Source organism: Gouania willdenowi, unplaced genomic scaffold (assembly GCF_900634775.1).
Source record: "Gouania willdenowi unplaced genomic scaffold, fGouWil2.1 scaffold_3_arrow_ctg1, whole genome shotgun sequence".
Taxonomy (NCBI): domain Eukaryota; kingdom Metazoa; phylum Chordata; class Actinopteri; order Blenniiformes; family Gobiesocidae; genus Gouania; species Gouania willdenowi.
The window spans coordinates 504,079-530,166 of NW_021145162.1; the positions used below are offsets into that span (position 1 = coordinate 504,079).

General features: G+C 39.7%; 1 protein-coding gene across 1 annotated transcript in view; it reads right to left on the minus strand.

The window, feature by feature from the left end:
- The window catches only part of LOC114460090 (thrombospondin type-1 domain-containing protein 7A-like), a 289,728-nt gene that overhangs the window by 161,404 nt on the left and 102,236 nt on the right, over positions 1 to 26,088 (minus strand). The window contains 6 exon segments of the mRNA XM_028442124.1: positions 5,420 to 5,535; positions 14,457 to 14,697; positions 16,398 to 16,592; positions 17,765 to 17,968; positions 19,390 to 19,545; positions 21,560 to 21,628. Coding sequence (XP_028297925.1) covers positions 5,420 to 5,535; positions 14,457 to 14,697; positions 16,398 to 16,592; positions 17,765 to 17,968; positions 19,390 to 19,545; positions 21,560 to 21,628 — 981 coding nt within the window.

Here is a 26,088-nt window from a genome sequence, read left to right on the forward strand (position 1 = left end):
TAATTTGTCACATGACTGTTCCAGGGTTTGTTTTATTTAGTTTCACATCTACCTGTAGCTCTATGTTTTTTACACTGATGACAACTAGTTTGTAGTTTTATTTCAGAAAGTTTCACTTTTACAGTTACAGTTGGAAACCTTTGTTAATGAATATCCTAGTTATATTACAGTAACCAAATTAAAATATATCAACTAAGTGAATTAATAAAAATAACCTGTTTAAAGGCTTTTTAAATCTAAAAACATATCTTATCTGTGACGTGTTAAACCTGAACAACTGAAAGAATCAGAATCAATAATTATTATTTATTGGCAGAAATACTTTTAAACACTTGCTGTACATTCAGCTGACATAAAAATATTGTTTTCAAATATGTAGAATAATTGTGAATTTATCAGTAGCAGTTTTAATATTTTAGTTAATTTTTTTCCAGGCACCTTTTTTGTCCATCAAATGTATTTAAAATAAACTAAAATTAAAGAGAGAATGTTATTTAACTGTTGAACCTTGTCATAATTTTATTTATTTATAGATTTTTTTAAATTGGAAAAAAAATGTTTATGGTCTTGGTCTTGGTCTCAGTGCATTCTGGTCTCGGGCAAGTCTTGGTCTCGGATAGTGTGGTGTTGAACACACACTAGATGAACCTGCAGAACCCTAACAAGTGAGCTAACACAAGCACCGAGCTAACGTTTGCGCCAAGCTAACGTCACGAAATGCATTTTAATACAGTCTTTTCAAAGACAAAAACGTCAAAATGAAATGACTAATGAAAACTTTAGACTTAAATTAAATCACGTAGGCCATATCATCAAGGATCTAAAACGAGCACACAGCGCTAACATATGAAGATGGTGCAACTGCTAATGCTAACAAAACAATGACAGGGACGTCTTATCATCACACTTTTTAGCGTTATTTACAGCTTACCGAAGTGCTCTGTTCATCGTCTCCAAAGATAGAAGGAATTGAACCCTCAATCAGACAAAGTCTTTCTGTAAATCCTTCTTTATACTGGTGGAGGTTGATGAAGCAGTCATCATTGAAGTGCTTCACACACACAAAAATGACCTTATCCACAGATGTGGTACATTTCTATAAAAAATAAAACTCAACCAGACACTTTGAAAAGGTTCTGATGCTGGGAGACGTTGTAATGAAGCGTGTGGGTTACTACATCCAACAACCCAACATTTAGACTTATCCTCTCGTAACTTCTGCATCCTGGAGCTTGGACTACAAAATAAAAGCCAGAAATAAAAATGGCGGATTGCTCAAAGTGAGTTGATGTCATAATTTGGCAGTTCTGCTGCAAATACTGTGATGGAATAGTTCAAAAAACATAATAGAGAATAGAAAAATCAAAACAGATTGAAAAATATGATCAAAACAGAATATAAAGATATCTACAGAGCACCTGAAGAGATTAATTTGAAGCTTTCTGTACTTCTAAACAATCTAAATATACAACAAAATGCATTTAAGGGCTAAAAAAGTGGATTTAACATGATATGTCCCATAGGACTTTTTCAAAGTGTTTATTTTTTATAGAAATGTACCACATCTGTGGATAAGGTCATTTTTGTGTGTGTGAAGCACTTCAATGATGACTGCTTCATCAACCTCCACCAGTATAAAGAAGGATTTACAGAAAGACTTTGTCTGATTGAGGGTTCAATTCCTTCTATCTTTGGAGACGATGAACAGAGCACTTCGGTAAGCTGTAAATAACGCTAAAAAGTGTGATAATAAGACGTCCCTGTCATTGTTTTGTTAGCATTAGCAGTTGCACCGTCTTCATATGTTAGCGCTGTGTGCTCGTTTTAGATCCTTGATGATATGGCCTACGTGATTTAATTTAAGTCTAAAGTTTTTATTAGTCATTTCATTTTGACGTTTTTGTCTCTGAAAAGACTATTAAAATGCATTTCATGACGTTAGCTTGGCGCTAGCGTTAGCTCGGCGCTAGCGTTAGCTCACTTGTTAGGGTTCTGCAGGTTCATCATCTTCATTTTCATCTCGCTCCACTGGGTCAGACTCTGGCTGGAACATGTAAGGCTGGATGGACAAGTCTAACGTTGTTGACATTTTGTAAATAACGTGTGAATAAAAAGTTTATGCTCCGCTACATAGCCGTATCTCTTCTATCAAACTACAAAAATGGCCGAGCAGGGTGGAGTTGAACCTGGAGAGGGGGCGGGGTATGAAGTGTCTCATTTGCATTTAAAGAGACAGCACCAAAACGAGTTGCTCTCAGAAGCACATCAGAAAAGGGGTAGAAAAGGGGTGGAGCTATAATAATGAGGAATTCAGACCCAAGCATTGCAGTTCTGCTTTATATAGACCATAACTGTATGAGTTATATGTAAAAAGGAAGGATTATCACTAGAAGTCCCAGGGATTTCTATATCCCCCTGAAGTCCCAGAGCAGGGTCAAATGAACTCTAGGACCAAACTGACGACTCTGATGGCTACAATTTGCATCTATTCATTTGTAAATGAATCACCTGAGAAATCAGCAGGGGGGAGAGCCTGACTCTAACAATGGAAGTCTGGAATGTTAGGGGGAAGTGCCCTGGAAGCTAAAGTCACAATGCCCCGTTTATTAACTCCTTCTGCTTGATGCTGGGGGAGAACAAACACAGACTACAAACATTGAAAGAAACAGAAAACATCAGATTTAATGTGTAGTGTAAATGGGGCCTGAGACAAATCCAGTAAGGACATTGTTACTGAGCACTTCAAGAACCTGGGTGTGCCTCTCAACAATAAACTGTATAATAAGGGCCATAGTGTAAAATTATATATATATATTTTTATTATTATCACAATCCCTTCACAACCTGGTCAAGACACTGATGTGCATCAGAATTTATGAACTTTGATGAAATCATAGCATGTTCAGAATGTGTTCAGAGTATGTTCACAGGTTGGGGTGGGGTAGGGAGGAGCTGGGATCATTTCCATACCTATAGGAATAGCCTATTTTCATACAGCCTTTTGTGCTGTAGGGAATAAATAACTGACTGCTTCCACCACACAGTCATTAAAAATAAATAATTTTTGTGTTGTTTTTGAATGAAGCTTGTGTTGGAAAGTTGGCATTTAAAAATAAAAAAGTAACCAGAAAAATTGTAGATGTTATATAAAAAATGACAAAATCAGGAAAAAAGGTTGCTGTCATAGAGGGTTAAAGCCTCCACCTTATGAGAATTTTAAATATATATTTCTTACATAGTCCATTAACACATGTAAAAAAAACCCAAAAAGAGTTAAAATATCAATGCAACTGTATATAACTATATAATAACTGAAATTCTTCCTGAACCCAGGATGCAGGGCCCCTCCTGTGGTGTGACACTTACTGCCTCATTGACATAACAAAAGCAGCTGAGGACAGACGTTAGCTCAGATCCTGTGGGTCACATGACCCCTCTCTGGGTTTTACAGGTAAAAAGTTCATTTGACACCTCTGTGGGACTTCTAGTGTTAATAACCATGATATGTCCCCTTTAATATATAGACTACATCTATAGACAAGATCTTTAGACCAAATCTGTAGACTATATTACTAAATTTCTAGACTAAATATATAGACTACATCTATAGACTAAATATATAGACTACATCTATAGACTAAATATATAGAGACTAAATAAATACAGACTAAATAAATACAGACTAAATAAATACAGACTAAATCTATAGACCAAATCTATAGCCTAAATATTTAGACTAAGTATTTAGACTAAATTTATAGACTAAATCTATACAGACTAAATTTATAGACTAAATCTTTAGACTAAATATTCAAACTAAATCAAAAGATTTAATCTAAAAACTAAATCTTAAGGAAACATGTTATTATTATATCTAAAATTGTATTTTTTAATTTTTTTTATCATAATCGAGCACTAATAATATCCTCACATGCACGTTTTGGGAAAATCTCACACAATTACAAACAATTAGTCTTTGTAAACGGTCAAATCTGTGGTAATATGAGTCGATATGATGGATTTCACCTTCTATGTAAATACTTCTATGACACCCACATGTTCATGAACAATATCACACATGTAAAACATATTATGCACTGTATAAAAAGTGGGCGAATGTTAGCTTTAGCATGTGTAGCTAACGGCTGGACAACAAATCTATGACAATATTTAACTCTATGAACCATATGTAGAATGTTTTGATTTGAAAAAGTTTAACAGTCGGTGATGACATCAATAGAAAAGTATAAATGTTAAACATTCTGATTGTTTTTATAAAATAACAGGTCTGAATGATATACACGTGTATATATCTAAAAAACTACCACATCAAATACAAAAATGTTTCACATACAATCAAAATCCCTATGAATTCAGATATAATAATGTGTTTAGACCAAACAGGGTCATATCAAACGTTGGTAAACATAGTACTGTGTATAGAGCCATGAACCTCTGGAATAACCTTGATGCAGAGACACAACAATCAGTAAATCTGAAAGGATTTAAGGAGAAAACACGGAGGACATTTCTACACACATACAGATCTCAAGTCAACTCTTCATCAAACTCTACAGCGACGACATGGAACTCATCAACTGGTCATTAAGCCATCGACAAAATCTTCACGACAAGGCGATCACTACAGCACGAACCAGCGTGTCCTAAGGACACATACCCAGGTGGATATGTCATGGATGCACGAGGGAGAAACCAGATGCTCTGTCTCTCTCTGTTGACAGTAGAAGATGTGGAGGACATCTATCTGCTAGGAGTCATGATCTTTGGCCTGCTAATGATGGGGGTATGTGTATGTGTATGTGCCTTTCTGATGGATCGTAAGCTGAGGCGACTTTCAGAGGATATGAAGGTTCTCTGAAAGAAGAAGAACTTTACGTTTGGAGAGTTGGAGGAACGTAAACAACGACTGGAAAAGAAAGCTCGAGGAGATACGGAGAAAAAGGACAGTGAGGAGGAGTAACAACAGGAACAATGACTGTAGACGAGAACACATCACATAAAAAAGGACAAAAAAAAAACATAAAAGATAAAATTATGAAGAAGATGAGAATGTTTGACAAGGGAAGAAACGAGCTTTGATGTAAAATTATCTGTGTTCAAACCAGGGGACGGATCTAGAAAAGCATAATGCTTTTTTCCGTCGTCCTTTCCAGCATGAAAAAGGACAAAAAAAAAAACAATGATGTGATTTTGCTCTGAATGTCAAAATGAATTTCTGTGATTGTAACGATGTCGGAAATGAACTGAATAAATAAATAAATAAATAATAGTAGTTCAAAAGGGTCATTAATTAGTCTATTTCTCAGTGAAGCGTTGTTACCAAATGTTTCATCATCATGTGACTGATAACCAGCCTGTGATTGGTTCGTGACCCACAGACAGCTGTTTGTTCATTTACCTCCGTCACATGTGACAGGACACGGCGTCCAATCACTGAACGGCGTGACGATGCAGTCCTTCTTACACGGTAATTCACACGCACGAACAGCTGATGGACGAGGGGCTTCAGGACACCTACGCAACAAAAGAGCAGAGAAGAAGAAGAAGATCAGAGAAGTTTCATTAACGGCCCATGAGCTACAGGAAAGCCTTTCATATATTTTAGTAGACTGAATATAATACACAATAAAAGATAATAATGGTTTAGATTTATATCTTGCTTTTCCAAAGAGACTCAAAGCACGTACAGAAACCATTATTTATTCACATCAGTCATATCAGTGGTAAGCTACAATGTAGCCACAGCTGCCCTGGGACAGACTGACAGAAGCGTTACTGCCTACGGCCTCTCTGACCACCACCAACATTCATGAACAATTCATACACATTCATACCAGGCAATGTGAATAAAGTGCCTTGCCCAAGGACACAACTACAATGACTCGGATAGAGCAGGATTGGAACCCCCAACCAAACATGTACGACTTGTAGCTACAAAAGCCCTGAGCGATGTGGAGACATTTTACAACATTTAAGAAAGGAAGATTCAGTCACAAAACAACACACCATGACGTCTCAACCAAACATGCTAAGCTAACCAAACGTGTGGGACTGGTTGCTACATGCTAAGCTAACCAAACGTGTGGGACTGGTTGCTACACGCTAAGCTAACCAAACGTGTGGGACTGGTTGCTACACGCTAAGCTAACTAAACATGTGGGACTGGTTGCTACACGCTAAGCTAACCAAACATGTGGGACTGGTTGCTACACGCTAAGCTAACTAAACATGTGGGACTGGTGGCTACATGCTAAGCTAACCAAACATGTGGGACTGGTTGCTACACGCTAAGCTAACCAAACATGTGGGACTGGTGGCTACAGGCTAAGCTAATCAAACATGTGGGACTGGTGGCTACATGCTAAGCTAACCAGACATGTGGAACTGGTGGCGACATGCTAAGCTAACCAAACATGTGGGACTGGTGGCTACATGCTAAGCTAACCAAACATGTGGGACTGGTGGCTACATGCTAAGCTAACCAAACATGTGGGACTGGTGGCTACACGCTAAGCTAACCAAACATGTGGGACTGGTGGCTACATGCTAAGCTAGCCAGACATGTGGAACTGGTGGCGACATGCTAAGCTAACCAAACATGTGGGACTGGTGGCTACACGCTAAGCTAACCAAACATGTGGGACTGGTGGCTACATGCTAAGCTAACCAAACATGTGGGATTGGTGGCTAAATAATAGTTTTATTTATTTATTTATCTACTTATATCAAACAAAGATCAGTGTGTTGTCTGTGTGTGATTGTGTGCTAATACTTGTTAGCATTACTAGCAGCAGATAAATCAGTCAGTGGGACAAACATCTGTTTGATGTATAGACCTAGAGGGACAGATGTGTTGCATGAGGATGTTTTAACAGGATCAGAGCATCAGAACAATTAGATAAAACATTGAGAATCAGCTCCTCTTACACTTTAAATAGAACTGGAACTCATTTGTGTAAAAGCAACAATGAGATAAAACATCTTCAAGCCAAACAACAGAACAGTGGCAAAGATAATTCAATTAGCAGCAAATAAAGAAGCTTCACTCACAACATTATCATTTTAATATTGAACGCAGGAAGTCTCACAACATCTAACAATCAAATGTCCTTTGTTTTCCCTTTTTTCTACGATTCCAAGAATATTTTTGCTTTTGTTACAAGTTTAAATAAAAACGAACTCACTGAATAAACATTGACAAACCATGTCCCTTCATTCTTTGATTATTCTGAAATAACAAATAAACGGTGCAGTAATTTGTTTCTCTAACTTAAAACCAAAACAGAAACACAGAAAAAATCAAAAACAAGAAAAGTTGTTTGTGAGATATTTCAATTTTTATGAGGAACTTAGAGCGAGACCTGAAGCAGACACTGTCAGAGCAAACAGTCCAAATAGTATAAACTGTGAGGAACTTCTTTTTTCTGTGTTCAAAACAGGGGGCGGGACTTAGATAAGCAAACTGCTTCTCTCGTAAATGTGAAAGTGAATGTAACCATGTTGAAAATAAACTGAATAAATAAAAATCAAAAATAAATAATATTTTACACCTTTGTGTAAACCATTACAGCTTTTTTAGCTTAACTGCAGACCTGTTTACAGCTGATACAACAATAATAATAATAATAATAATAATAATAATAATAATAATAATAATAATAATAATAATAAAAATAATCTACAGGACAAACTAAAAAAACATCTTAAATCACTAATAAAGTGTCCTGAGTTTGAAGTGTCATGTAGAGAAAAAATAAAAAATGTCCAAATGCAGAATCTTTGTGGATATTTAAATGTAAAAATATGATTCTAAAAATAACTATGGAATCAGAACAGTATCATAATAAATGAACTCTTACAGGGTTTTTCACTAATGCACATGTTTTGTTTCACAGTTGTATTTCAGATTCACAAATGCACACAATCTGTTTCACAAATATATATTTTATGCAAACTTGTAATATAAATTCAGAAATGTACACGCTCTACTTCACTAATATTATTTTGAGACACACATGTAATATAAATCTACAGATAATGCAAAATGCTGAATGTGCATTTATAAACTGTTTCTGTTCTGTGAAACATCTGTATTTGTGAGAGAAATGTGTGTGTGGTGAATTATGAGACTGTCCTGACATCACGGGTCAATGAACGTCAACATTGGCTGATAAAAGTGATTGACAGATGTAACATGTACGTACGCTATCTTACATTTAGGCACAAGGGTTATACAAACAGATGCAATTATTATTATTTGGGCTAAAGTCAGAAGCCTAGATTTAACTCAAGGAGCGGAGAGTAAATACACTGAACACAGTTCTGATTTTTGGTGATACCTTATATTGTGATATTTAAATTGAATAAACCAACATTAAGACATTTACAACAATAGACATAATACACATGACCATACATAGAAAAATACCATATATACAGTTTCTTGGGGTCAGTGGGAATTCAATAATTGTGCCATACACATAGTCCATCAATGCCCAACCAGAGTTCCAGTCCATAGAAGGATTAAGTCCAAGTATCGGAGGGGAATGTATGAGGTTTGTGGGCCTTCACTGTGTTGTGAAGGGGAAAAAACGAGGAAAAGAGCGGCTGCACAAAGGAGCCTCCAACCAGCCCCACCAGAGCAGTGGAGGGTCAGTTTGTTCAGTCCAGGCAGAATCTTCAGCTTAGTGCCCAGACTAGGCTCTAGCTCACCATCAACTGGCCTATATGACAAACAGGTCTAATTAAATATACAGTGTGGTACACACAATAAGAAACATTCAAAAATACTGGTGATCCATAACACAAGCTGCATTATATTTACTAGTATTTCATTAATCAAACATTGTACAATATCATTAGTTCTTGATATATAAATACGATTCAAGTAATTATAATATTTGTCAAATTAATCAATTCATTGCAGTACTAAACATCAAAAACCCAGCATCCACAAATAAAGTGCATAGCAGCCCAGTGATTGACTGGACTGCATTAAAGTGCATAGAAAACAACAAGGAAACTGGTTTAAAGTGTTTAAAGTGCATTAATTCTCATCAACACAGCCATGAGAATAAACTATAAATCCAACATTACAGTCAACAGATCATAATTAGAGAAAGAAGGCATACAAGATGTTATTAAATGTGCCAACCAAAGAGCAGCTAAGCTAAGCTAAGCTAAGCTAAACTAAGTTTACCAATTCTGTGGTTCAGTCCGTAAATGGCTCCGTTTTGGACAATCAATGGCTCCGGTATTCGGCTCCTATAGTTGGACATTTACTGCCTTTAGTTTCAAGATGTTCACTAAATAAACAACACCACAACGTACCTGCAGCAAACATCTCCGTCGCATGACCCTCTCACTCCTACTGGCATTCAGCCACAGCTGTGTTTAAACAGTGAGTTGGACGCGCTCTCTCGTGACGGTGCGACGTAACGGCGTGACGTAATGGCGTAATACGTAGTATTTTATATAAAGGAAAGGAAATTAATTAATTAATTAATTAATATTAAAGGGTTTTCCACCCGGGTTACACAGATTAATCAGCCAATCAGGCGTGTTTGCTTTCAGCCAATCATATGGCTTCTTACATTTCCTCTACACCTTTGTTTGAACACTGCGTATGCACACACACACATATCAGTAGTGTTCTGTTGTTAAGGTACAAAGATAAACCGTCAGGAGACCAGCCATACGAGTAACCAGTGCGTCTTTTATTTTGGTCCCCCCGAACATCCCGTACATAGTTCCTACCACACATAGTGACCTATCTCTACATCCCACTTTCTCAGTAAGATACATTCTTGCAAGGTCTGCCTGTGCAACTCTGTGGAGGACAATATTTATACTCTAAACCTCACCAAAATACTGTATTACTAAGTGAAAACAACATCAACCTCAACACTGCATTTAACATCGGCATTACACATTTCTATTAAAGTATTTTCTTAACTCGGGAATAATTCTGTTTATCAAAACTTGTAATGAACATTTCCAACACACACGTAGCTTTGCTAGTAGCCTGAACACGGAAACAAACAAAAGCATTTATACCAACAATTTCAAAGATATACATTCTTTGCAGTAAGTTAGCAAAACATTTGAGATACTGAAACACTCTTGGTGTGTGTGTGTAGTAAGGATGGGGTAGACTGCCCAAACCTTTTATCTGAGTGTGGGGATTATTCTGCCCCATTGTTCACTCAGCAATGTCTATCATCTCACATAGTCTTTGAAGTATGCAGGAGACCTCCTGGTCCGAGCAGGATACCGTCTCTCACGCACTGTAGATTGTTGACTGGAATCACACTGCACATCAGTTGAGATTTGAGCAGCATTCGTTTCCAGTGAAGCATCATGCGGCGGCTCGTCAGGTGCATCAGGAGATGTTGCAGGTTCCACAGACGTTGGAGTGAGATGAAACCTGTTTCTTCGAAGCTCGTCTCTCTGTGTCCCCACGATGTAAGATCTCGGTGTGTCCGCAGTAGACACAACAGTGCCTCTTTCCTGCAGGTCTTTTACCCAGACATGATCACCAGGTCGCAGCTGTGACATGTCTCGAGCCCTGTGTCTTCGATTGTAGTTCTGTTGTTGCTTATGTTTGTATTGTTGCTCCGTCTGTCTTAGTTTCTTCATGTCTGCACATTCAGGGTTGAGTTGAGACGAAATAATAGGAAGAGGAGTCGTGAGTTTCCTCCCCATAAGGAGTTCAGCAGGACTGTATCCATTCGCCAGAGGAGCAGCACGATAGGCCATCAGAGCCAGATAAGGATCACTGGATTTTTTCATAAGGCCTTTGACGGTCCTCACTGCTCTCTCTGACTCACCGTTGCTTTGTGGAAAGTGTGGACTTGATGTCACATGGCTAAAACTCCAGTCACGAGCAAACCTCCTAAAGGATTCTGATGTAAACTGTGGACCGTTGTCAGAGCGCACCACTTCTGGGATTCCATGATGTGAAAAGATAGACTTGAAATGCGCTATCACTCCTTCAGATGTTGTGGATGTGAGAAGAGCAACTTCAAAGTATCTGGAGAAATAATCTACCACCACAAGGTAGTTTTTCTAATCATCGGTCTGGAACAGATCTGCACCAACTGTAGACCATGGTCTCGGTGGAAATTCCGTGTGCATCATTGTTTCTTTCAGGTTTATGTTTTCACGTGCACATGTGTCGCAGTTTTGTATCAGCTTTGTGAGCTCTTTGCATAACCCTGGCCACCAGACTGACTGTCTTGCTCTTTCCCTACATTTGGTGATGCCAAGGTGACCCTCGTGCAGTCTTGAGAGTATGTCTTCTCTAAGAGTTGAGGGAATCACAATTCTGCTCCCAAATAATAGCAGGCCGTTTTGAACTGTGAGCACATTTGCATACGGCAGGTAAGGTTGAAACGCAGTTCCAATGGAAAATTTATTAGGCCATCCCTTTTCACAAAAGTCCTTGAGCTTATTAATAATATCATCGTTGTCCTGGTGCATTTGGATCTTTTTGAGTCTCTTTTCAGTGGCAGGAAGGCTTGCAACCACAGAGTCAGCATAGAGGTTTATCTCCTCTTCTTGAGGTCCTTCTGTTATGCTGCTCGTTGGTCACCTTGACAACACATCAGCAGTAGCGATGTCCTTACCAGCCACATGGGAGATGGTGTAGTCAAACCTCATTAGTCTCATGCGCAAACGTTGGATACGAGGAGGTAGTTCATCCAGGCTCTTTGAACCAAGTAAAGGAACAAGAGGCTTGTGGTCTGTTTCAATGTGGAAGGTCTTTCCAACTAAGAACTCTGCAAACCTCTCACAGGCCCACGTGGTGGCCAGTGCCTCCTTCTCTATTTGGGCGTAACGCTGTTCAGTGTTGCTCAAACTCCTTGAGGCGTATGCCACTGGGCTCCAGTCGACTGTGTCTCGACGCTGAAGAAGAACAGCACCCAGTCCATAAGATGATGCATCAGCCGATATCAGCGTCTCCGCATTTGGATCGTACAACGCCAGTCCTGGGGGAGTGGTCAGGTCCTCCTTAATCTTCTTAAAGGCTTGCTGTTGCGATGATCCCCAGATCCACATATTTGATTTTCGAAGTAGATCTCTTAGCAGCTGTGTTTTATCAGCTAGGTGAGGGAGGAACTTTCCAAGGTGATTTGCCATCCCCAGAAATGCTCTCACTTCTCCCACATTGCTGGGCTCTTTCATCCCTTTCACAGCGCTCACCTTTTCGGGATTCGCAGTGACACCTGACACTTTGATTATCTGTCCCAGGAACTTGATCTTGTGCTTGGAGAATTCACACTTTTCATTTAAAGTCACCCTCGCCTCTTGTAGTTTGGACAGGGCCTTCCGCAGGCTCTGATCATGCTCCTGCTGTGAAGCTCCCCAGATGAGAACATCATCCATCTGGCATAGAACAGCTTCCAGTCCTTCCAGGATCTGCTGCATGCGGTTCTGGAAGTGTTCTGGTGCTGAGGAGATGCCAAAACACAGACGGTTATAGCAGTAGCGCCCAAAGGGTGTGAGAAATGTGGTCAGCAGGGAAGAGTCTTTTGACAGAGGGATTTGCCAAAATTCTGCATTAGCATTAAGTTTTGAAAACACTTCCGCACCTGTCAGCTGACCCAGTGTGTGCTCCACTGAAGGGAGCTGGTGTCTCTCTCTCAGCACAGACTTGTTTAGTTCTGTGAGGTCAGTGCATATCCTTACTTACATCCTGGCTGTAGAGCTGTGGCAGCGGGTCTACTAAGCAGTGGAGTATTCAATCCCTCGATAACATAAATTTCTTTTGACACACATGGATCTCCTCGACTAAGGGAGGCTGTAAACTTTCCTTTCACTTTCCGGGTTGTCGAACCAGGGCCCTTTAAAATTTTTCTGGCCTTCTCCAACCTGTGGAACCGACCATCTGCATACAGTGACCCTGGGATCGCAGACACATCAGCCCCTGTGTCGATCTTGAATGATGTGACATAATCATCCACTTTTATGTCTGTCATCCATGGACTGCTGTCGTCATCAGTCACAGAGCTGAGGAATGCAACCTCATAATCGCTCTCAGAATCCCGTGTTACTGTTGCACTGCTCATTTCACAGATTCTTTTGGTTTTGCACACTTTAGCATAATGTCCTTTCTTTCTGCATTTATTGCATATTGCTTCTTTAGCTGGACATTGTTCAAAGCTGTGTATTTTAGAGTCACCACATCTTCTGCATGATCCATGTTTTTCTTATGACCTTTGGGGCATCGGTTTAAACTGGAACTTAGTTTGCTTTACTCTTGCATTGCTGGGCCTGCAAACTGTCCAGCTGTGTACTAGGCGTGTCTCCTTTAAAATTAGAGTGCAACATTTCTTGTTGCTTTTTCACCACTTCGCTTTGTTTAGCTTTTGTTACAGCCTTCAGTTCAGCATCCAACTGTAGTTGTTCGGACAATCTCTTGTCTCTGAGCCCGACTACCAGTCTGTCCCTGACCATTTCACCGTGCAGAGCACCATAGCCACAATGCTCCGCCAGACAGTGCAGTGCTGTGATGAAGCTGTCTGCTGACTCGCCCATCTCCTGCTGCCGCTGGTTAAATTTGGCTCTCTCAAAAATCACATTTCTGCGTGCTATGAAATGCGCATCCAACTTGACCTTGACATTCTCATAATCACTCATTTCTGCTGGAGCAAGGTGCAATGAAACCAGTATATCCTCCACTTCTTCTCCCATGGTGTAGATTAAAGCATTTACCTGGTTTTCCTCCGCTTGTGTTTCCAACCCAGAGGTGATACGAAACCTTTCAAAGCGCTTTATCCACTTTGGCCAGTCTTCACTTTTGAAGGTAAACTTTTCTGGTGGGGAAACTTGAAAGTGATTCATCGTTAGCGCCGCTATGCTAACTGCTAACGCATGAAAAATCACGGACTATGTAGGTCTGCCTCAAGGATCCTCTAAACACGCAGTGTGCCCACTGACGCCATCACTTCACTGAGCCTTTGCTCTCATTTAGTCACTTCTGACACCATGTTCTGTTAAGGTACAAAGATAAACCGTCAGGAGACCAGCCATACGAGTAACCAGTGCGTCTTTTATTTTGGTCCCCCCGAACATCCCGTACATAGTTCCTACCACACATAGTGACCTATCTCTACAAGTAGCTCTGCTATTGGTTTAAAAGTGTGGAGAAAATGTAAGAAGCCATATGATTGTTGCAGCTCCACCAAGGCTTATTTCTGCACTACAGGAAGTACTAATTTAAATCCTTTGCTCTCTTTTTTTGTTTAAAACTGCTGACATGCTAAGCTAACGGCTGCTTCAGCTGTTGTTGTTATCCTATGTAGTAGACATGCACACACACACACACACATAGGGACAGCAGACTGTGTGTGTCTGTGTCTGTGTGTGTCTGTCCGTCCGTCCGTCCGTCCGTCCGTGTGTGTGTGTGTGTGTGTGTGTGGTTTCTTTCTTACTTCTTAGGAGGAACCTGGCCCACGTTGACTCGTACACAGATAACCTTGCGGGTTTGGGTCCCTGTGGAACAGGAAGTGGGCGTGGCTGGAGGACGGATGCTGACGGAGGTGTTGTAGGAGGAAGGCGGGGCTTCACTACAGGGGCCCCAGGGTCCGGTCTGCCAGTGGTACACCGTACATGCGTGTTCATTACAGTTACGCACCTGCTGCAGGGAGCTGCTGTTAGGGCACACAGCGCCACCTACAGGAGGACAAAGACACAACAACTGAACCTTGATTATAGGCGGGGCTTCTGGAGCAGTTAAGACACGCCCAGTCTACACTATAAACTCTCCAAACAACAAACAAAGCTATGCTAACTAGCTACTCATTACCATTATATAATAGTCTGATCATGTTCTTTGTTACATTATGATGATGTCGTTATACAAGGTGTGTGTGTGTCTGTGTGTGTGTGTGTGTGTGTGTGTGTGTGTGTGTGTGTGTGTGTGTGTGTGTCTGTGTGTGTGTGTGTGTGTGTGTGTGTGTGTGTGTGTGTGTGTGTGTGTGTGTGTGTGTGTGTGTGTGTGTGTACTAAATCTAAAACAAACACAATGCTCAGATTTACCGAATAACTCTGGGAATTTGGGAACCCGTGATAAACCTATATGAACAGAGACGTTTGACGTGTTAGCATGTAGCACGTAGCACAAAGGATGTAGCACGTAGCCTAACAGCATCACACTCACACACACCTTTAGGACCTCATCATCACTGAGCCCTAGTGTGTGTGTCTAAGTCTGTCACACTAAAAACACACTTTAAACTCAGTGGTTCTCAACCTGTTCGTCCTGCGACCTCCAAAATAAAAGTTCCAGAGAGCAGGAACCAAAGTGTCAATAGTGGCTTTATAGCGACGGAAAAAAGTAGGAACAATTAGTTTAAACTATTTTACTCTGTAACAAAATCTACTTCAAATGTAACAAAGTAATGTTTCGTGAAACAAAATTTACTGAAGTAAAAGTAAAATTACAAATTTTAAATAGTCTCAAAAAAGTAGAAGTACACAAAAAAGCTACTCAATTACAGTATTTTTAAAGGGGTCTGAATAATTTTCGTACCCACTGTAGTTTAAATTGGCAATTATTGGACATTACAGATGGTGAATGTGATTGAATAAACAAAAATAATGATGAAATCTGGTGAAAAGAGGTTAAAAGTGACAATAATGGGTCAAGATATGTGACATTTGGGGTAAAAGTGGTAAAAATGGTTTATAAGTGATGAACAGGTGGAAAAAATGTGTAGAAAAGACATTAAAATATGATGTAGAAGTGTCAGAAATGGGAGAAATGTAGCAAAAATACATTAAAAGGAGCAAAAATATGGAAAGAAAAAGTGATGAGAATATGTTAAAATATGGTGAGTTTGGTGGAGTTGTAGAAAAAGTGTCTCATGACCCCAAATTAGGTCCTGACCCCAATGTTGAGAACCCCTCCAATAAACTACTTCACACTAAGAAAACGTCTCAACTAAAGCTTCACTACAGCTTTAACACATTACCCTCCATCACCGTGATCCACGCCACCACCATCGCAGTGACTGTTAACACACACACACACACACACACACACACACACACACACACACACACACATCGTTAGTAATGTGGGTGTGGCTGTTACCTGCACTAATGTGGGTGTGGCCGTTACCAGCACTAATGTGGGTGTGGCCGTTACCAGCACTAATGTGGGTGTGGCTGTTACCTGCGCTAATGTGGGTGTGGCTGTTACCTGCACTAATGTGGGTGTGGCCGTTACCAGCACTAATGTGAGTGTGGCTGTTCCATGTACTAATGTGGGTGTGGTTGTTACCTGTAGTAATGTGGGCGTGGCTGTTTCCTGTACTAATGTCGGCGTGTCCTGTTACCTGCAGTAATGTGGGCGTGGCCAACACACTCACCCTCTCCAGCGTTATAGGCCAGTATGGAGCGCGTCCTCAGCTGTTTTCCTTCACTGGTTTTACTGGAGCAGGTCTGGGAGCAGGAGGACCAGGACGTCCAGGTGCTCAGGACACAGTCTCTGGAACACGGCACGGAACAGGAAACGGGCGGTGGCGCTGGCACCGATGAACACAGACTTCTGTCCACTTCTTCTCCTGAACACAGAATTCATCTGTTCTTTGTTGTTGTGAGACTAATGAAAACACATTTATTTTGAAATCAGTTACATTTGATATTTTTCTTATGAAACTAAATAAATATACAAAATTAAATAAAAATTATAAGTTAAATTAAAGAAAAATCCCAACATGCACAGATAAAAAAAAAAGAATAAAAATGATTAAATTAATTTAAATGAATAAAAAAAAAGACCAAATCAAACGAGAATATTTGCATTTCCTAATTAAAGTTAGGATGTAGAGATGAAACACACTGAAACTGAACCTGACGTTGTCCACCAATCAGGAGCCAGAACTACCCAAATTCTCTACACCTAACTTAGCATTAGCCTAGCAATAATTTAGCACTATCATAGCATTAGCCTATCATTAATGTAGCACTTTCAAAACATTAGCCTAGTATTATTTTAGCATTATCTTAACATTAGCCTAGCAAGAACCTAGCATTAGCTTAACACTAGCTTTGTGTTTGCCTAGTATTAACTTATCTTAGCATTAACCTAGATCTGGCCTAGCATTGGTTTAGCTTAGCATTAACCTAACATTGACTTAGAATTATCATCATCTTAGCCTAGCCTAGCATTAGTTTTACACTAACATTAACACAGAGCTGCCAAGCCTCACGCTTTGAGTGTGACAGTCACGCAATTTAACCCATTCTCACACCACACGCCACACTTGACGTTTCTCACGCTTATATTTTTTCATGTTAATGAACTTTGGTCCTCACGGCTTGCAGTAGCTGGAGTAACTCTGATTGACTGACTGAGATAACCAATCCCACACCCACATTACTAACGATAAAATGAAAAATGTGTGCACAATGAAACTCTGTGTGTGTGTTTACACCCTAGCCCTAATATTAGGGCTAGGGTGTAAACTCTGATACATTTCTCTATGGACTGCACATGTTAATAAAGGAGAAGCTTCAGAAGGGCTCACAGCAGGTTTTAGACGTGAACGAGCATAAAGAAAGAGGAGAAAACTGTGTGTATTTCACAGATAAATAAATGTGGTTACAGAGCTTTTCATCAGCTGTGCAGAGTGTGTTTCATATTCATCACAGACACCGTGAACCCATAACAACCCACAGAGAACCAGCAGTGATTGGGTTCTAAAGGAACCAGGGTGTGATTGAGCCCTCTCACCGTTACTGTTAACACACACACTCTCTGGGAGCTGTGTACCAACACCACACTGCTGCTCCTCGTCTGGGACGCACTGATCCAGACCCAACACCCTCCATGTGTAACAGCTGGGCTCATCGCATGGCAGTGCCTCCACCAGGTGGGGACAGTTACCTGCACCCCCCGTCGGCTCGTTGGTGACCTGTCGTTTCCTCAGTTTAAATCCTGTAAACACATTATAATTATTATTATTATTTTTATTATTATTATTATTATTTATACAAACCATCCTATACTGTAGCATTTACAACTATATTCTATTTTTTTTGTCTTAGTCTTTACAAGTTAATCTAAATGTAAAAGATCCTCCACTGTTTTTATAAATGTGTGCTAAAATATAAATGTCAATATTAGTAGATCTATGTCCAACAAAACACATCATTATGAACCATATTAATTTAATGTCCTTTTAAATAGGACGACTTTACAGTTTTAAAGCCTGTGTTCCTCCATCTTGAAATCATGTGATTGATGATGTCACACGGCCTCACTGCCTGTAAACATCTCATTGTTTTATATTAAAGTGAAACATTCAGCCTGATTTATAGATCATTTAGTAGCTTTTTAATAATAATAATAAGAATAACAATAACAATAACAATAATAATAATAATAATAATAATAACAATAACAACAACAACAACAACAACAACAACAACAACAACAACAACAACAACAACAACAACAACAATAATAATAATAATAATAATAATAATAATAATAATAATAATACATCTATTTTATATAGCGGTTTTTTGGACACTTAAAGTTGCTTTTCAGAATTAAGACATTATTCTTTCACTCCACACTTGGTGGTGGTAAACTACTATTGTAGCCACAGCTGCCCTGGGGCACACTGATGGAAGCGAGGCTGCCATAATTAACCATAGGCCCCTCCCACCACGACCACTCACTCACACACTACATTCATACTAGACAATGTAGGTGAAGTGCCTTGCCCAAGGACACAATGGCAGATACCACAGCAGTGACTGTCTCCATCATCTACTGACCAGGACCAGACCTGCTGATCTTCACAGATCTAACCAGATCAGCCAATCAGAGGCTGGGATGGTCTTTTACATCATTTAATAGCTTTTGATCTCATTTAATAGCTTTTTAAAATCATTTAGAATTTAAAATAATTTAGTAGCTTTTTAGTCACAATAACAACTTGTGCTACTTTTGGTTGCTCTAAAAACCGGAAAAGTAAAAAATGTCGATATGAAACCTTTTTTTTTACAGAGCCGATGTGACCACAGGGGGCGACAGTTCTAACTCTGAGGTTTGGTAGTAGACAACAAAGCAGAGAAGAAGAGCTCTACTAAGGGACCTTTATTCTCCCTTAACCTGTGTGCTGACACACTCTTTTGGCTGAAGTGAAACAGTAAATCACTGACTGTTGAAGGACTCCCACCTTCTACAACTGCCTGTTGAAACCTTTAAATAGTTTGTGAAACATCAGGTGTTGTATTCATTCCATGTGAACATTCAGAGATTGTTCCAGAAATAACTGAGTAATAAAATAGGAAGTTACGGTTATGAACATACAGTATCATCCCTAGGAATGAGGTGGAAGAGCTTGCCTTTCTTTGCAGCCTGATCGTCACAGTTCTCAAAGGCGCAGGGCCCCCAGGCCCCCCAGGAGGACACCTCACAGTCCACGGGACACGGGGTGTGGCACAACTGGGACCTGTCAGGGGGCGGAGCATCGCACAGATGGTTCTCAACTGGAGGGGACGCTGGAAATATACATACAGAGGAGAAGAAAGTGATCAGCAGTTAGCCTTCAATCAATCAATCAATCAATCAATCAATCAATCAATCAATCAATCAATCAATCAATCAATCAATCAATCAATCAATCAATCAATCAATCAATCAATCAATCAATCAATCAATCAATCAATCAGACAGACAGACAGACAGCTGGGTGTGGAAGGAACACTGAGGGCACCACACAAAGTAAAGCCAGTGTTATATATGCAGTAGATGGAAAAGTAGATAGACATATATCTGATAGATACAGGTAAACATTTATATATATATATATATATATATATATATATATATATATGAGAATTATTGTGATATATAGATAGATATAAAGAATTAAATTCCCACCGGCCATAAACCTCCTCTGTAGCCCGTTGATAACACCCAACGTGAATCGATACGGACCAAGATTTAAGATAGTTTAACTTTTCTTTAACGTTCTAAAGGCACGTGGGAAAAAGAATAAACCTGCAGTTACAACAAACACTTCCATAGATACTGTAAGTCCTTTACTCAAAACACAGAACACACATACCCATAAACACTGTGCTGAGCTGCACAGAACACAAGAGTTAACCATAAAAATCTATTTCAAATTAAAACTACAAACAGAACACAAAACAATGAAAAAACCATTAAATGTGGACAATTAAATATCAGATCACTTTCATCTAAATCCCTCTTAGTGATTGATCTTATAACTGACCATCATTTAGGTTTATGAGACTTAGCTTAAAAATTAAGATTTTATTATCACCATATTCCCCCTAAACATGTAGCAGCTAACACCTCAAAGCTAAACATGTAGCAGCTAACACCTCAATGCTAAACATGTTGCAGCTAACACCTCAAAGCTAAACATGTAGCAGCTAACACCTCATTGCTAAACATGTAGCAGCTACACCTCAAAGCTAAACATGTAGCAGCTAACACCGCATTGCTAAACATGTAGCAGCTAACACCTCAATGCTAAACATGTTGCAGCTAACACCTCAATGCTAAACATGTTGCAGCTAACACCTCAAAGCTAAACATGTAGCAGCTAACACCTCATTGCTAAACATGTAGCAGCTAACACCTCATGTTAAACATGTAGCAGCTAACACCTCATGTTAAACATGTAGCAGTTACAGGGCTCTACACTAATGTTTCCAGTGGTAGCACTGGTATGACTAACACCAGCACAGAGTTTGGTCGCAATTTTTTTTTGAGCGAGGGGGGGGGGGGGGGGGGGGGGAGGGGTAGTGTACAGCATAGCCACACATGCTAATGAATAATTGACTTCACTGACGTACTGTAGTTTTATATGAAGTAAAGATTGACAATGACTTGAGATATATACTACTCCGCCCCCCTCCCTTTATTCAGCACAAAGAGCGATAACACACACATTCAGGGCTGCCAAGTTAACAACAGTGAGACTTTAGTGACCTGATGAAAAAAAAAGTCTTTTTTTAACATGACTTTGTTTTAACGTTGATTTCTACCTTCAGAATGATGTCATCACCTCCATACCAGCATCTCTCCCTGCCCTGTGTCCTCCTAATGCTAGTGTCACGGGGTGACTTTGGACTGTATGGGTGAGCCTGGGTGTGACCAAAGTGTGTGTGGGAGTGTGCGTGAAAGTGACCCAGCCCAGGGATGATTAGAGACAGATGTGTGTGTGTGTGACTGGATAAAGGAGCGTGGCAGGTCTGGAGACGGAAGCAAACGATCGTACACGGCGGCTCTGTGGGGCAGCTTGGACGAGGTTTGAGGAGATCGAGCAGGACAGGAACCAGGAGAACGTGTGTGTGTGTGTGTGCGTGTGTGTGTGTGTGCTGGGAACAAAATGAGTTTAAACACGTCTAACTACAACAGAAGAGGAGGAAAGTCAACCAATGACAGGAAAGATGGAAAAAGACTCCAACAGGAGGCGCGGGAAAGAGCATGAGAGGAAAAAAGGCAAAACCTGATTACCAGGTTACCCTGAGTACCTACCTGTGATGTGGAAGCTGACAGAGAGCTGTGGGGGGGCACTAGGACCCTGCTGCTTTTGGGTCTGACCCACTGCAATTACAGGGAGATAATGCTATTAGCTACGCTATGCTAACACACACACACACAGTAGCAGCAACTACAGGAGTGTTCATCTCACAGGAAACCCCGCCCCCTCAGTGACCGTTGAGTACTGACTAGTTATCAGTAACTTGCAGAAACACTGTGATGTTGCAGTGAAACTAATGCTGAAAACAGCAGCAACAATAAAACCACTAAAAAGCACAAAACACACAAATACTGAAAAAAAAATACATAAAATGATGATATATAAAACAAGAAGGTACAAAAGAAAAGAAAACCACAAAATTGACCTAAAAGAACAAAAAGATAAAAAGGCTGAACTCAGTCATGTCATTGAACACTGACTATTTTCCTTAAACCTCCATAAAGTCATTGACAGAGTAAACAAAACAAAATTACACAAAATCTAACAAAGACATGTTTAAAGACAAAAAGTAAAACTAATAAAAAAAAAATGTTTTTATGGTTAAAACCTTATTCTTCAATCCAGACACATTAAAAGACATAATCCATAAATACAGCAGACGTTTCGTGGTGAGAAAAACACTAGTGTGCAGATTTAAAGCCACGCCCTGTTGATTTGAGCGCTGCAGGTTGCCGTAGATTCCAAATGGACTAAACCTGGAGATACTGCACAGCTGTACGCCACGCCAATCCCTGACACCTACAGGAAGTCATCATGATTTCTATCTCAACGTAGAGCTGACATGGGCGGGATTAGCAGATAAAATGATCAATAGGGCCTGAAATACAAAATCACTTCCTGAAGTCAACAATGCAACGCACCAAACTTTGTGTTTACAGAGATCAAAGCAAACAATTTAAACCTTTTACATCTTTGATTTATTGATGGATGAGGCCTAGACTATGTCTATATGTGATCAAATAAAATACTACCCACAGCTTTAAATATTTCTTTGGTTGTTCCAGTTTCTACGTGTTGTGTTGTTTTGTATCTTTATGATTTCTCATTTTTAATCTACGGTGGCTGGGAAGTGTCAGGTGAATGCATTTAAAAAAATGAACACAAATGCAAAAAGGCCACAACAGAAGTGTTGCCTTTTTACGTTTTTTACATTCTGTAAATGCATTCACCTGACACTTCCCAGCCACCGTATTAATCCCATTCTGCTGTTATATGCTCTCTTTACTTTATTCTTAGTTTTTCAACACATTCAGTTAGAAACTCTGACAATTCAAAGGAATCGACCAAAGTGTCTAATAAAACACTCCTTTAGGACAAACTAAAGCCAACCTGGCAACGCAGCTACTGCTTGTCCTGCCTCTTCATGTTGTTTCTTTAATGAAGTTACATTTGACCATTTGGAAGAAACCAAAGATTAGATCGTAGAGACTAAAGGAGTGTTTTTACACACACACACACACACACACACACACACACACACACACACACACACACACACACACACACACACACACACACACACAGTGTGAACACCTGGAGGTTCTAATCCTTCTCTAAATTACTCCCAGAGGGAGGAGGGAGTGTTTGCAGATCTAACTGCAAACGTCCCTCTTGGACATGTGGGCTCACCACTGCCTGTACTTTCTCAAAAAAATGTGATTGATTGCATTGAGAGACCAACTGATTAATTCCATAATTCCAGTTTTGGACGAGATCAAAGAGAGGCTCATAATAATAATAACAATAATAATGATTATAATAATAATGATTATAATAATAATGAAGAATAAGAAGAATTATGTTGCCCCAGTTTGCAGTGACTTACAATATTCTGAATGTTAAGAAATTAGTCAAAATTTACGCCAGTGGTATCTGTCATTGTGTCCTTGGGCAAGGCACTTCACCCACATGGTCTAGTATGAATGTAGCATGTGAGTGAGTGTTGGTGGGAGGGGCCTATGGCGCACTTTGGCAGCCTCGCTTCCATCAGTCTGCCCCAGGGCAGTTGTGGCTACAGTCGTAGTTTACCACCACTAAGTGTGGAGTGAAAGAATAATGCCTTAATTCTGTAAAGCGTCTATGAGAAAGCGCTATATAAAACTGATGTATTATTATTATTATTATAAATGTATCATAGTTGCATCATTTGCAAGAATGTTGTAGGTTTTGAGAAGAAACAAAAGAAGTGATTACATATTTCTGTAAATAATGTAGCGCTGTAAGTTGTTCTGAATTTTGGGTAAAGTTCTAGAACTTATCTGTTGATCTACAAAGTCTCACATTTTTGCTGATTTTTTTTATATTTATTACTGTATTTTTTATTTGCCAATATACAAATCCAAATAACCAAAAACAACAATTTAACAAAGGTTAAACATAAAACCAATTTTTTACCAAATATGATAAACAATCATCATTCCAATATTATCAATAACACTTTAGTGGGGGGTTAGATTGTCTCTAGCATTGAGGGGATCCACACATTCTTTCATTTTGTTCTGTAATCTTATGGTTACTTTTCCATATTCAACACGTCTTTCATTCTGTTCCACCTTCGCTTTGCACAGGGTAGTGGTTCAACCCAGCAAACTGTAATCATTTTGTTTTTTGCTATTGTAATTAACATTTTAATCATTTAACTTATCTTTACTTAGACATTTTTTGGCATAATACGAATTAAAACAATTGTACATCTAAATCATTTTTTACATGAGCAATTCTTTCTGTTTTTTTAATGTTTTTCCAGTATTGTGTAAGTTTAAGGCAGTCCCAGAATATATGTATATAATATACTGTATACAGTCTCCTACTTGGCCACAGGGTTAGGGTTTTACTATTATACTACGATTCACTCAACTCCCGATACAATACTGGGTTCACAATACGATTCTCTTACGATTTATTTTCACAAAACGGGACTGTAGACAAATGATGACTGAAAAATATTTCTTTATTTTTTTGGGGGAAAATAATGTAATATTTTCCTTTTATTTTTCATTGTCAAAAGAATCCCTTAATAAACTTTTCAAAACAATGCAATTTAACTAAAAATAAATATTGAATGAAATAAATAAAGGAATAATACAAATAATACAAATGACGTGGTGACGTATCGATCATTTCCTGTTTACGCTCTACCGCTGCTTGCAGCGCTCTACTACTGTGTTCTGCTAACGCTAATCAAACTTGTTGTCATTGATATTTTAGCCTTGAAAACACTTGTTTTAATTTTTTACCGTAGAGTTAATGTTAGTCAGGTATGAACCCAGAAGGTCTCTGAGATCTATGGACACAGGTCAGATAGTGGAGCCCAGAGCTCACAGTAACCATGGTGATGCTGTGTTTAGTTGTTATGCTACAAAGAAGTGGAACAAACTGCAGCAGAGCTGAAGTCAGCATCACATGTGAACATTTTTAAATCAAAGTTAAAGGAACTTATTTCTCTACTGTATATCAGAATCAGAATCAGAATCAGAATCAGAATCAGCTTTATTGACCAGGTACAGTTTAGAACAATACGAGGAATTTGACTAGGTAGTTGCAGTGAAAGAAGACACATCAACACACCGGAGCAGCCATTTGCGGCGCCCACATATTTAGGTGAAAAAAGGGATCAATAACAGGAGGAGAGGAGGGGTGAGGGGAAAAAAACTGCCAGTTTGAAACTGATTTCCCTAAACAGAGAAAACAGTGTGAAACCAGGAAAAAAAACCGCCTCTGCAAACATAAATGTAAGCATGACACAGTCAAACAACTCGAGACAAGGCATGTAGGAAGGGTTGGGTGGGAGGTTGACTGGGGGAGGGGGTCAGGTGGGAAGAACAACAGGAGTCCAGCCGTTTGGGGACATGGGCGTGCTGCCAGTCGGCGCTGCAACCACGCCTCCATGCAGCTGCGGTTGGGAGGTGGGGAAAGATGGCCGACGAGGCATTTGAAGTTGAAGACCTGTAGCTGCGTTACTGACAACCAGATGACGTGTGGAAAAGTTCAGCATCAACAGTTCCAGGTGGGAATGTAGGGAAGGAGCGGGGGGAGGGAGTGGGGGTAAGAGCCGCCGTCTGCAGAAACTTCCTGGTGATAAGAGTTGAGACAACCTTGGCTTTAGCCTTGGCTGGCTGGGGAGCTGAAAGGGAGATAAGCAATGTGATTTGATACAGGCTATGTTAATTTCCAATAGCCTTCTGTCCTGGGTCTCTCTGCTGTAATCCAATGAGTGGCCTAGTTTCCACTTCCAAGCCTGGTCTCCAACTTCTCCCAGTTGTTATCCATAACGCGTAGACGATCCAAAAGCAGCTCTTGCTTGCTTTTGATATCGATCAACACATGAGTCTGAGTGTTCAGAGCCCTGCTACATCCTTCAGAAATCACTGGCAGCTTTTCCAAAACAGTCGCCAGCGTAGTACAGACTTTTCGATAGATTAGGAAGCCACCAGCTCCGATCAGCAGCATGCCTACTATCATTATTCCAATCATGTAGATGTCCTCCACGTCTTCCACGGAAAGGATGGACAGACACACAACT